General features: G+C 37.6%; 1 protein-coding gene across 1 annotated transcript in view; it reads right to left on the bottom strand.

Annotated features, from left to right (window-relative positions):
- The window catches only part of Dhx40 (DEAH-box helicase 40), a 41235-nt gene that overhangs the window by 16620 nt on the left and 9846 nt on the right, over positions 1 to 14769 (bottom strand). Inside the window, exons 8-10 of the mRNA XM_004870356.4 lie at positions 9567 to 9666; positions 7715 to 7801; positions 7404 to 7586 (exon numbers count right to left, since the gene is read on the bottom strand). Coding sequence (XP_004870413.1) covers positions 7404 to 7586; positions 7715 to 7801; positions 9567 to 9666 — 370 coding nt within the window. The remainder of the gene's footprint in view (positions 1 to 7403; positions 7587 to 7714; positions 7802 to 9566; positions 9667 to 14769) is intronic.

The raw sequence follows: 14769 nt of genomic DNA, 5'->3' as shown, positions 1-14769 counted from the left end.
TTTCTTTCACAATTGATCAGCACTCAGCAAAAGACAAAATAATTTTTTCTGGACCACACTCATCTCATCCAAGACATACTCTCTGGTACCCCTGGGCGGACCGCTCTCATTATTTCTCAGTACCTATTTTTTTCTTTCCCAGTACCAGGGATCAAACTCAAGACCTTGCGCTTGGCAGGCAGGTGCAGCACCAATGAGCCACATCCCCGGTGTTTTGTTTTTTTCAATACCAGGGATCAAATTCAGGACCTTGCACTTGGGGGGCAGGCACGGCGCCACTGAGCTAAATCCCCGGTACCTATCTGAACCCTACAACATCCCTTACAACCAATGCCAAGTCTACTCTCCTCTGCATGACACAATCTTATTAACTTAATTTTATTTTTTGGTACCCAAGATCGAACTCGGGACCTTTCGCTTGCGAGGCAGGTGGCGGCACCACTGAGCTAAATCCCTGGCCCCTTATTAACTTAATTTTTATAAACAGTGGAGAAAAATTAATTGAAAGTAGTCAAAACTTACAAATTATTGACTAGGACCTCAAATACTTTTTTTAAATGGAGAAGTACTGGGGCCGGGGATTTGGCTCAGTGGTTCCACCACCTGCCTCACAAGCAGAAGGTCCGGAGTTTAAATCCCGGGACTCAAAAAAAAGGAGAAAAGTATTAGGCCTGGGGATGTGGGGGCTGGGGATTCAGCTCAGTGGCAATCCTGCCTCACAAGAACAAGGTCCTGAGTTCAGTCCCTGGTACCAAGAAAAAAAAAAGGATAGGGCCGGGGATTTAGCTCAGTGGCACCGCACCTGCCTTGCAGGTGCAAGGTCCTGAGTTTGATCCCCAGTACCAAAAAAAAAAAAAGGACTGGGCTATACATGAAATGTACCAATAAACTAAATGAAAAAAAAAAAAAAAGGTCTGGGCTATACATGAAATGTACCAATAAACTAAATGAAAAAAAAAAAAAAAGGACTGGGCTATACATGAAATGTACCAATAAACTAAATAAAAAAAAAAAAAAAAGGACTGGGCTATACATGAAATGTACCAATAAACTAAATGAAAAAAAAAAAAAAGGACTGGGCTATACATGAAATGTACCAATAAACTAAATGAAAAAAAAAAAAAAGGACTGGGGATGTGACTCAGTGGTAAAGCACTGGCCTAGCATACAAAAGGCCCTGGGTTCTATCCTAAGCACCAAAAACAGGTGTGTATGTATTATAATTTTTGTACTATTTTCTGCTCAACTATCTGAAAATAAGTTGCAAATACACCATTTTACTCATAAAATACTTCAGTGTGCTCTCCTGAAGATAAGGACATTCTGTCACATTTATAGTATCACATGATACTATAAATGAACATAAAATTAACAAAGAAAATAATAAAGGATGTACAGAAGGAAACAAGAGGTTAGATCTCTTGTAAATAGGAAGGAGTTCAGGAGAGTGAAGGGGAGGGGAGAGGGGGAATGGAGGATTTAAGTAGAGTTAAGATATGCCCTGTACAGGAAACTAATAATCTCAACAAGAACAAAAATGGGGACAGGGGCTTTAGAGGCAGAAGGAGGAAGGTGGGTGGGAAGGGAAAGGGGACTAAAAAAGGAAATGACCTGTGTCATGTACATGTGCCCACTCCCCAAGATGAATGTAAACATCATGTACTGCTAATAAAGAAAAAAAAGGACATTAACCAAAAATTTAATAATATTCACATGGAGAGCGGAGTAGCACAGAACTAAGTATGAATATATAGTTTTAAAAATAGTAAAATAATTACTTATTATTACTTTATTAAAAATAATAATTACTTATCACTTGCCCTGGGTTTTTTTTACTTGAAATTTTTTTTTTTGTTTTTGGAAGCAGGGTCTCATTATGTAATACAGGCTGGGTATGAACTCGCGATGTAGCCCAAGATGGCCTTGAACTCTCAGTGATGCTCCTACCTCAGCCTCCCAAGTGCTGGGATTATAGGCACTGTGCCACCATTCCCAGCTCCACCTGAAATCTTGAGATGAAAAATCACCTAGTCCAATTTCTCACCTTGAAAAAGGTCTAATAAGGACAAAAGTCTATTCCAGCACTGACAACTCTATTTAAAAATAAATAAGTAAAGGGGCCGGGGATTTAGCTCAGTGGTTTTGCCACCTGCTGCGCAAGCGCAAGAACCTGAGTTCGATCCCTGGTGCCAAAAATAAAAAATAAATAAATAAGTAAGTCTCTTAGACTGTTCTGTCAGCTTTCCTACAACTTGTACCAACAGATCTTGATATCTTCAAAGGCAAGAGCCAGCAAATACTTTCTGTAAAGGGTCAGATACTTTAAGATTCCAAACCATATATGGTGTCTTTCCCAGTTATTAAATACTGCTGTTGGGCTGAAAGACATCATACAAAAATGAAAGAGAAGCTAGGCGTGGTAGCACACACCTGTGATCCCAGCACTCAGGAGGCTGAGGCAGGAGGATCACTGCAAGTTTGAGGCCAGCCTGGGCTACACAGTAAGTTCAGGGCCAGCCTGAACTATAAAGGGAGACACCCCCCCCCCAAAAAAGAAGAAGAATGAGAGGCTGAGGCAGTTGCTGAGCAACTCATCAAGACTCTATCTCAAAAAAGGAAATAAAAAAACCAGAAAGGGCTAGAGATGTAGCTCAGTGGGAAGGCCCTGAGTTCAATTTCCAGTACTGTTAGGAAAAACACATGAGAGACAGAGAGACAGAGAGAGAGAAAGACAGAGAGAGAGAGAGAAAGAGATAAAATGCACTTGGCTGTGTTAACAAAATTTTACTTACAAAAACAGCAAGACCGACTCCTATGTTAGAATAGTTGTGTTAGGGTGATAGCAAACTAGCCAGTTTTCTCTTCTATGTATCAGTGCTTACAAATTTTTAAAACTGCAAATATTTTTCTTCTTTGATTTTAGTAATTACCAATTCCGTTGAGCATTCTTTGTAAATTCCTTAGTTTCTATGAGACTCAATATACCCAGGTACCATCCCTTAGAAACACTCTAGTTTGTCTAACTCCTCATAAAATGTGATGATATCCAACTATACACTTCAAATGTTCAGTGCCTTATCATGCTATAATTCACTATAATCTTGCAGTTTATTAATATAACCAAAGTCTACACCAGTGGAATTAAAAAAAAAAATTTTGTGGGGCTGGAGATGGAAGCCAGGATCTTGTGCATGCTAGGCAAGCACTCTGTCACTAAGGTACACCTCCAGTCCCACATGTTTTTTTAAAAAACAAATCATAACTGCAAGCTTGTATTAAACTTGTGGTGATCTAAAAATTTCAAATCCTTTCCTCTTGAGTTTAATTACTGTATATCTAAAACACAGGAGGGCCCAAGATTTAGCTCAGTGGTTCCGCCGCCTGCCCTGCAAGTGCAAGGACCCGAGTTTGATCCCCAGTACCAAAAAAAGGAAGGAAAAAAAAATAAAATAAAACACAGGATGTAAGATATATCCTAACAGATTCATGCCTTGTTGAATTTTGTCTAAGGTTCTGGCCTGTTGAGATCACTCTAAAATTTTGATTCACACAGACAATTATAAATCACCACTAAATTCTCTTAAGCCATTTTTTCAAAAAACTTTGCTAGAATGTACTAGGAATCAATGTTAAACCTACTGAATAGTTATTTCCAGAATTTGCCCTATTTCTGAAATGAAAAACATTCAATTGGGCCAGGGATTTAGCTCAGTGGTTTCGCCACCTGCTGCCTAAGCGCAGGGACCCGGAGTTCAATCTCCGGCACCAAAACAAAAACAAAAACAAAAACCATTCAATCAGTTCCCTTTTGCATAATTTTCTGGCAACCTATTCTGTACAATTTAATTTCTAACAGATGATCCAGAATGGTTCTGACATTAACACGCTCACCACAGGGCCATAATTCATATGTCTTGCTGACTGGCAGCTTGTACTACCAGTGAAACATGCATGACTGTACCACTTGTACCACCAGCTGTACAAGCTGCCCGATGGGTCAGTTGTGCATGTACGGCCAGTGGCAATACTGGTGGGAAAGGGTTAAATCTTCAAGTTCTTTTGGTACCATGGGAATAATGTCTAAAATCCTCCCCAAAACTGATTTATGGTAGTTTTTTCTCATTATCTCCTAACCAGTTTTGGTCATCAATTACTTCTTCTCAGACTTATTCTACCTTTATTCTTTCCAGTTTTAAAATCATTCTTCAATTTAAAATATTTATTTACTTATTTATTTTTGGTGCTGGGGATTGAACCCAAGGCTTTGAACATACAAAGCATACATTCTACTGGGCTACACCTCCAGCCAAAACCATTCTTGATGGAGAGAAAAAAGGAAAACAAAATAATGAAAAAGTGTAGTTTTTTTCCCGCCATCTATGAATATTATACCATCTATCTCAAATATTGGGTCTAACCCTCCTTATAGAATCTCTAAAAAGGGAGGATAGAAGGGCTGGGGATTTAGCTCAGTGGTTCCGCTGCCTACCCTGCAAACATAAGGACCCGAATTTGATCCCCGGTACCAAAAAAAAAAAAGAAGGAAGATAGAAGCTTTTTTCCCCCATCTCTAGCATTCTGGTGACTTAAGACTTCAAGTGGAAAATAACCCCATGAAGATATTAGGTAATCAAAATTAATCATTATTAATTTTTTTTTCAAATATATACTGTATTCATTTTTGGTTATATGCTGCCTTGCTACTCTTAGTGAATACTCTAAGAATTAATATCAAGCTTACTGCGTACTTGTTTCGAGAATCTATACTTTCTCCTAAATGAAAAAAAGAAGAATTCTTTTTTGAGACAGAGTCTTGCTATATGGTTCAGGTTGGCCTTGAACTCATTATGGAGCCCAGGCTGGCCTCAAACTCACAGTGATTCTTTTGCCTCAGCCTCCTGAATGCAAGGATTACAGGCATGAGCCACCACATCTGACAAAGAAGAATCTTTTAAAGACTTTTTTTTTCTTACAGGGGATTGGACCTAGAGGCTTTACACTGAGTTGTATCTCCATCCCTTTTTAAATTTTTCGTTTCAAGACAGGGTTTTGGTGGTATCACTCATGACTACAGTTAAATTTCATTTATTAGATGCTTTCCTCTTCTAGGATCTACATTCTCATTCTCAATCTCTAGTATTAAGATAACTATCCAAACCATTTTAAAATTGGTTTTCCAGGAGTGTATAGTATATTTTTAGATCCACCTAATAATCACTTTCCCTCTTATTATGAATTTATTTTTTATTTTTTTTGGTACTGGGGATCAAACTCGGGTCCTTACGCTTGTGCACCAGGCAGCGAAACCACTGAGCTAAATCCCTGACCCTTTATTATGAATTTAAAGAATGCATGGTTTGCTTCTCTAAAGGTTCCTGGAACATTCCCAGTCAATTAAGCCCAAAGTGAAAAACAAGACAGAACTTTCCCTCATTACTTTCTCTACCATATGAAATTGCAAGCCCCTACAACATTCTGTCCTATGGCAATACTTTATATAGTTTAACATCTGACTAATTTGACACAGTTGTTCCATTCTTGGCTTTATGAGTCTGAACCCTGTTTCTCCAGAAAAACTTTGTGAACACAAAAAGCTACTAGAGTATTATCACTCTATCTCTATCTTTCATAGTATGTAGTATAATGCTGGCCATACAAAAGAAGCTATTAAAAAACACTTCTTGATTGGAATTAGAATTACTATATGGCTTTCATTACAAAAAACAGTGGTTCACTAAGTGAACCAAATAAACATCACATAAAGTCCTCCAAGAAATCAAAGTTAAACCAGTAAATCAATGCAAATATCTACTATAGCATAAATCAGAAATATATGGTGTGATCAAAACATGTGAATGTTTAAGTTTTTTTAAAAACACTCACTACAGTAAAAGACACACTGCCATTAATCTCCTTTGAAATACTCCCCCCCTCACTTAGAACACATTTATCCCATTATTCTTGCTACTTTCTGAAGCAGTTCTGGACAAACTTATGAGCGTCTCTGGTTGCTCTGTCTTGGCTCCCTTGATATTTCGATCAACTCAAAATGTTAACAGTGGTGAAGAACCAGAAGTTGCACAGTGCCAGATATGGTGAATAAGGTACTTGAGGACACAGAGAAATATTTTACCTGACAGAAATTGCGATAAACATTTGATCAACAAGGGATGATCATAAAATACTGTGAGTACTCAAATTAAAAAAAAAAAGTATTACAGAAAAAGACACATTGCCATTAACTCCTCTCAAAATACTCAAATACCTCTCAATTCAGACACATTTATTACATCATTATTGGCAGTATCCTTACTGTAATAAATTTTTTGGTAACTTAAACATTTACTGCATTTTTTTGAAAATCCCTTGTCATCAAAATTTCAGAAATTTCAAAGCCAAGTAAGATTACAACACCACTTAATTCTGGGTTACTCTAATCTTAAATTACAGTAGTTTTGGGAGTAATGAAAAAGTTCTGAAATTAGACAGTGCTAGTAATTGTGTAACACTCTGAGTCTACGAAAACCCAGTTGAACTGTACTGTTTTTTTGACACTGGGCATTGAACGCAGGGCCTTCATACTGAGCTATACTTCTACCCGGCTATACTCCCATCCCCTTTTTATTTTTTGAGACAAGACCTTACCAAATCACCAAGTTGCCCAGGCTGGGCTCAAACTTGCAATCCTCCTGCCTCAGCCTCCCAAGAGTACTAGGATTCAGGCATGCACTACCATGCTTGGCTTTAAACTCACTATTTAGATCAGGGTGGCCTCAAACTCACAATCTCCTGCCTCACCCTCCCCAAGTGCTAGGATTACAGGAATAAGCCACTGTGTTCAGCCTGAATTGTATACTTCAAAATGACTAAAATGGTGAATTTTATGTTAAGTGAAATAACCTTTTTTGGTTTTGCTGAGAAGCAACTAATATGAGGCAGGCACAGTGACACAAGCCTGTAATCCCGGCTACCTCAGAAAGTGATGAAGGAGAATCACCAGTCTTGGCAAGCCTGGACAATTTAGCAAGACCTTTTCTCAAAATAAAATTAAAAGGTACAGGGGTATCAAGATATAGCTCAGTGGGGCCGGGGATTTAGCTCAGTGGTTTTGCCACCTGCTGCACAAGCACAAGGACCCAAGTTCGATCCCTGGTACCAAAAAAAAAAAAAAAAGCAATATAGCTCAGTGGTAGGGCCCTTACCTGTTATGTGGCCAGCCTGGGTTCGATGCCCAGTACTGAGGGAGGAGGAGAGAGAGGAAGGGAAGCAACCAACAAGAAATCAATCATGAAAATCAGCCTGCATTCCCAGGGACAGATGAATCACATATTGCAAAACAACTTTTGAGGAAGAATCTGGCTTCACCCTGACAAATCTGTCTTTCTTTCAAGTTGCCCACATACCTTATGACATCATGTATAGCAAGGCACTTTAAGGTCAGAACTACAGATGTCAGACTAGTTCTTTTAATCTCAGGGATCACATGATCAGGCATACACTGGTTCCAAAAATCTTTACTATATATCCGAAAGCATTTTCCTGAGGAAGTCCTGCCAGCTCGGCCACTTCGCTGTAATGCCTCACTCCTACAAAAGGAAAAACACAGTTCCCAAAATGTTTTGTGGCTTTCCCAAGTAACTTACTTCCTCTTCTCAAATCAATCCAAAATTATCTTATCAACTGCTGTGTTAACAAAAAGACTTGAGAGACTTACTTTGAAATTGGAACCACCTCCAGGATGTCCAACCCTAATCTGGGGTTGTGATTTAACTGCTTCACAAAGCCCCCATCCACCACATATCTAAGTAGAATGAAAACAAGTTAAGTTTCTAGAAAATAAAGGAAGGCTTGTTAATTGTTAACACTTCCTTTGCTGACAAATTAACTACTACTTTTCATGTTAACTGTAAAACTTGAAAGGCAAGAAAATGGAACCCTTATATATTTCTGGTGGAAAAATAACATTCAATCAATATGGAAATCAGTCTGGCAGTTCTCCAAAAAGTTAAACATAGAATAACCAACCATAGGACCCAGCAATTTCACTCCTATACTTACAACCACAATAATAAACAAGTGCTCAAATATTTGTAGGTAAGTGTTCATATTAACACTATTAACAAGAGCAAAAAGATAGAAGCCACCCAAATGCTCATTAACAGCTGATAAATGCATGAACGAACTGGGATATATAGGCAATGGAATATTATTTGACCATAAAATAGAATGATACATGCTACAAAATGTATAAATTTCCAAAACGTTATGCAAATGAAAGAAACCAGCCACAAAAGGCCACATCTTGTGCAATTTTCTTTGAACTATTCAGAATAGGAAATTCACAGAAACAAAAAGTAAACTGGTGGTCGGTTGCCAGGGGTTAGGGTGGAGAGGGAAATACAAGCTACTTGCTTAATGGGATGGGGTTTTATCTGGGGGTCATGAAATATTTAGAACTAGAGTTAATGATTACACATTACTATAAATGTACTAAGGATCACTTAACTGTTCACTTTCAAATCTTAATTCTGCCTCAATAAAAAACACTTCAAAGTCAGCTCTAAATATTAATGGTTAAAAATCTAATTCAAAGTAGCCTTTAACATGCCATTTTAAACCAATAAAATGGAGAACAAATGAGGTAAAAAACTAAGTTACTAGTAGTATCATTCACTAAAGATATATTTTGAACCATGTTGTCTCTGTCTTTTGCCTGTGGTACAAACAGAAAATTACAGTGGTCAATTTACTCCAGAGAGCTGTTCTCACAATTCCTTTAGAAAAAACCCTATTTTTAAAGTCAAGGAGATGTAAAGGATATTAGACTCCTCAGATCTAAGTGATTATTTTACCCAGACTACATAGAACTCTTAGGATTCTAGTCCAGCCTTCCTATGGCAGTCAGATTTAGCTAAGGACATAAAACAAAAATACAATGTGTGGAGGGGGGGAGTGCCAAAAGGGTTTTGGTTTAAAAGAAAGCATTTCCAATTTTAGTATATGGGCTGCCGAACTGAGCACAGAAAGCATTTCATATTACTTATCAGTCCAGACTTAAAATATCCAAATGTTACACTACTAACTGACTGTATTAAAAAATATGATGGTACCATTTGCTTATAACCAAAAATAATAAGAGGCTTGTATCACAGCTGAATTTCACAAGAAAGTAAAAAGTGAGAGACAATACCTCCACGTAAACATTGGATGAACAAAGTTACTCTACCAAGTGGGGCTGCAAGGAGAAGGGAATATCAGATCATGTGAGGAATACGCTACCAATGATAGTACAGAAAAACTGGTCTGGCTGAAACCCATGAAGCATTACAGAAAATCTTAAATTTAGAGAAAAAGGTTCAAATTGCCAAGAAGTTAAAAAGGTAAACAGGAACACAGTGTGCACCTTCTACTCCATTTCACATTCAAAGTAGTCAAGAATGAAAGGTGAATCATGTTAAGAGCACTAAAAAGTAAGTAACAAGGGAGTTAGCTGAGAAACAAATTCAGTAATGTTCTATGATTAGCTAATTGGCTTCTTGTGACTTTAAAACTTTCAAAAGTTGTACCTGATCCCATCTATTGTCAAAGATGTTGCAGAAATATTGGTGGATATGACACATTTTCTAATTCCAGGTGGAGGTGGCAAAAATATTCTCCTCTGTTGATCTAAAATTAAATGTAAAGTGAAAATACTAATTTGCAACATATATTTGTCAAACTCAAGTTTTAAAGCCCTCATTTCATTAAAATTGTTTTCTTCATCTTTTTAATAATCTTGAATACAAAAGCAAAAATTTTTTTCTTTACCTGTCACTGTTATGATTTCTAAATCCAAAGAATCAGCAATATTACTAAAAGAATTCCTACAACAGAGTTCTTTATTTTAGATCATAGCTCTATTTGAGAATACTTATAACTAGTGACTTCCTCTCCATTAAAATATACATTTACACATAAAAAAAACTTTCAATTTTAGGGTATTCAGAGACACCCTGGAGCCTAGGTATGGACGACTGAGGACTTCTCTCTGTCTTGGAGACTAATTAGCTAAATAGTTTTTACTTTTGGGAATATATGCCTAACTAATGATTATCTCTTGAAAGACGTAATACCACACACCACACTCATTTCTACTACTAGAACTTACTTGTTCCTTTGGCCATAGTTTTTTTGGTACTGGGAGTCGAACTCAGGACCTCACACTTTCGAGGCAGGCGTGGTGCCACTGAGCTAAATCCCAGGCCCTCTCTGGCCATAGTTTACAGCACCACTAATAAACATTTTCCTCAAGTTGTACCAATCTAATTCTGGTGAATTTAGAATAAGACCCAAGAGATGTCAAATTTGATTAGGCTCGTACATTGCACAAAGGAAAAACAAATTTAACTAATGTACATGGAAAGAGAGTCAGCCTAAAAAAAAAAGGATGAAACAGTCATGAGAGTAGACAAGAGAGTATATCTAGGTTCCTGGCACTTCCCAGGCCTTTAAAGGCATGATTGCGAACAAAGAAAGATAAACTGGGACAGACTTGCCCTCTATCAGGCTAATTACAAAAGAGAACTAGGAACAGTGACAAGGAAATCACAACCTGGGGTGAAGGAGGTAAGTAGAAGTGGTAAGTAGTAAAGGATAAGTCTAAATGTGTTCTGAAAATTGTTGAAGGAACAATAGAATGAATTTGTAGACACAAGAAAACATCAGAGAGCAGATGCTGAAAACTGAGATTCCAGAAACAATGGTAATGACAAATTCTACAATGTAAGTATCTGAATGGGTAGCTAATTTGTGATGAAAGAAAAGATCAAGAAACTTCTAAGCAAGGGAGATGGATAGATCATCTATGTCAATCATATCCAAAAATCAGGAGTTGTGCTTGCTTCGGAAGCACATATACAAAAATCAGGAGTAATCATTATAGAAAGGACACAAGCAAAACTACTGGGATATGAAAATAAATTTTTAGTATTTATACTTTTCATAGTATCCTTTTAAACATTTTACTTTATGTTTACTATTATGTATTTATTTTTTATTATTTTTTTTTTGGTATCAGGGATCAAACTCAGGACCTTGAGCTTATGAGGCAGGCACAGTGCCACTGAGCTAAATCCCCAGCCATATATATTTCTTTTAAATGCCTACCATTTGTTTTTCAAAAAATCAGCAGCTAAGAAAATACTAAAAAGAAGTAAAAAATTGTTTCCTACGAAAATACTGTAAATACCATGTATTCTCAATAGATAAAGCAGACCAAAGTTGATCTAATACAAAGGAGAAAAGGAGTGGCAAGATGAGCATGATTTTAAAATCATAAAACTAGGGGGCCAGGGATTTAGCTCAGTGGTTCCGCCACCTGCCTTGCAAGCACAAGGTCCTGAGTCCAATCCCCAGTACGAAAAAAAAAAAAAAAATCATAAAACTAGGCTAACCACCTCATTTTATAGATGAGAAAGCTAAAGCCCAGAGAGGTCAAGTGGTTTACACATTGACAGCCAAATTTATTTCATGTTATGTAATGTTGCTATCCCTCCACATCTTTCCAAGATTAATTTCTCAGGGCAAAAAGTGTTAGAAAGGTTAACTTATAAAAGATAACCAGCAGGGCGCAGTGGTACATTCCTGCAGTCCCAGCTACTCAGGAGATGGAGGCAGGAAGATCTCTTAAGCCCACGAGTTCAAGGACAGCCTAGGCAATGTGAGACTCCATCTTTAAAAAGAAGAAAAGAGGGCTGGGGATTTAGCTCAGTGGTGCCGCCGCCTGCCTGGCAAGTGCAAGGTCCTGAGTTTGATCATATATTCCCTTTGCTATATAAGCAACCAGTTATCAAGAATAAATTTACCATATTATTTCAGGAATATCACTTAGCCATTTTCTGTAAAATAAAGAAGTTCGATTATGCAAAAACCACCTACGTGGGTACATGTGCACTTTTACAGGAAAAAACTCACGTGGTTTTTATAACCTTTTTATAGGAATCTGAGACCCACCCCTCCCACCTCCCCAAAAAAGGGCTTAGCCTTAGAAGTACCAGATAATTGTTCTCAGTGCTACAATTCTCTAATTCCATGCAAATATAAAATAGGTACATTTCAGTTCATTATCTTTGTGAGGTTTAGCTTTCCCTACATGCATGAGAAAATAGAAAAAACTCCAAGAATCTGAACAAAACAAAGGAAGTTACAAAAAGGGAAAAATGTGAAGAAAACAAGAATTGGGTGCTAGATACAGCATTTGATGTAAGACATAAAAGGATGTCATCAGAAAGCAAAGAGTCTGGAAGTCAGTTTAACATATATCTAAGCAAGACACAGTACAGTGTGTATAGTATGGTGTACACGCCCTCAAGAAGTTCACAATTTCATAGAGGCTAACAACTGTAACACAAAGTAGAATGTGTAAGAAGTGTGACAGAGGTACAGCAAACCACGAGGAGGTTCAAATAAGAGCAAAGCTGGGCTGGGGATTTAGCTCAGTGGTTCCTCTGCCTGCCTTGCAAGCTCAAGGTCCGAGTTTTATCCTCAGTCCCCAAAAAAATAAGAGCAAAGCCAGTTATGAGGGAATGCAAGAAAGGTTTTGATGGAACTGGCTACGCTAGTAAAACCAAATGGCAGGATGTCAGTGAGTGGGGAGGAGTGTGAAAAGGAGGAGTTCAAGTTAAGGAAATAGTAAACACAGAATCACAAAAAAGATGAAGGAGGAAAAGAAATTACCAAAAAAAGTCTCTTACACTGAGTGTGCAAGAACAACCACACAGGGCCGGGGATTTAGCTCAGTGGTTCCACTGCTTGCCTCACACCTGCAAGGACCTGACCGAGTTTGATCCCCAGTACCAAAAACAAAACAAAATAAAAAACAACACCACAAAGGGTCAAGGCTAGAGGTAGGTCATACGATCCTGAGAATTCTGGATGCCAGGGAGATGTTCTTTTTACTTTTTATTTTTTGGAGACAGGGTCTCACTATGTAGTTCAGGCTGGCCTTGAACTCACTGTATAGTCCAGGGTGGCCTTGAACTCTCGGTGATCCTTCTGCCTCAACCTCTGGGGTACTGGGATTATAGTGTGCACCACGTCAGGCAAGATGTTTCTTTAATATAGGGACTCATTCACATGGCTAGCCTAGGAAAAAAGCAAATATAAAATATCCACATCCTACCTTTTACCTACTAAGCCCAGCAGTGGGTCATTGCTGAATCCCTAGGCAACAAGAAACCCTTCTTCTTCCCTAGCCACACTCCCAATTGCAAGTTTTATGTCCCATAGGCATAAAAAGGAATAATGAAAATAATATTATAAAGTGTCTCTCATCACCTAAATAATAGAAAAAATAAATGCTGTGCTGCACTAACCAGGCTATAAAAGGCTGTCACTCTCCCTACTTCATCCAACTCCACCTCACCCATTACTCAGTACCTCTCATGAGTACCCTCTGAATGCCTCTTTGCACTGTTATAAACTGCTACAATTATTATCATTATACTCATAATGGATCACCAGTAGCTCACCTCTTGAAATCAGAAGAGAAACTAAAGTTAACAGAACTACAACAGTTCTTTGTACACCTAGTCACACATCTTTACCAATTTTTACATATAAGCCAACCAAGAAAATTACATATGATGGGAAATAAGGCTGAAAGCAGATTGTAGTCATGGTGGAAGGATAATGAATGCCAGATTATTAGGTTGCCATTTTAGTCCAGTGGCAATAGAGAATGGCTGAAGGTACAGAACAGAGGACTGACAAATCCCTGCTATGCTTCTGGAAGATTATATTTATCAGTGCGAGGAGGACAGTACATTAAACTAGGAAAAATGAGTTAGCAGGTCATGTAAACAACTAAGATCCCAAGTCTAGCAATGGATGAAAAAATAAGAAATAATCTGGACAAAACAAAAGTAAAAATAACACCTGTGAGTTCTCACTTGCTCAGAATGAATTATCTAGGATGCAGTGACACGCACAACTTTTAGGGTACCCAGGAGGTTTACAGCACAGAAGTGACACAGAATTAGAAACCGATCTCAGGAATCATTTTTGGAAGTGACAGGTGAGTCCTAGAAATCCACCTCTCCAAAATAGAGACTGCTAAAAAAAAAAAAAAAAAGCTAAAGATGAAACAGTCACATTTCACAGGGAATAAAGATGGTGAAAAGATATCCAGTAATGATCCTAAGAATTCTCATGAAGATATAAAAATCTAAAATAGAGATCTGTGCTTCAATATTGAGAGAAAAGAGCCTAAAACCATCACAAAAGAAATTTCCAGCTGGGCGTGGTGGCACATGTCTGTAATCCCAGAACTCAGGAGGCTAAGGGGGAAAAATCATCATGAGTTCAAGGCCAGCCTGGGTTCCATAGTGAGTTCAAGGCCAGCCTGAACTATACAGTGAGACTCTGTCTCAAAAAAAAAAAAGAGATTCCCAAAATAACCACGGTCTGTTTCTTAACCAACATACAGATTCCAAAACATTTTTAGTACTATATAAAGAATCACTTACTCAATAAAATCAATAATACACATAATAATAAAAAAACATTAAAATTTTAATTTTAATCATAAGGTTAACTTCCTTTTAATAAATCATACTGCATAATAAGTTTTACCATATTCTTTCATTCAACAACATTTATTACCAAATATCAGAAAAAGAGTTTGCATTTGCTCTTCAAATTCTCAACAAACAAATACAACAACAACAAAACAGGATCATGCCCGAAAAGCTGACCAACAATTCATTCCTTATACATATCTGAATACAGTAT

The sequence above is a fragment of the Heterocephalus glaber genome, unplaced genomic scaffold (genome assembly GCF_053883595.1).
Source record: "Heterocephalus glaber isolate CG9 unplaced genomic scaffold, H.glaber_assembly_v1.0 deba00001564, whole genome shotgun sequence".
Classification (NCBI taxonomy): domain Eukaryota; kingdom Metazoa; phylum Chordata; class Mammalia; order Rodentia; family Bathyergidae; genus Heterocephalus; species Heterocephalus glaber.
The sequence above is the reverse complement of the archived record's forward strand: the minus strand, read 5'-3'. Positions and strand labels throughout refer to the sequence as shown.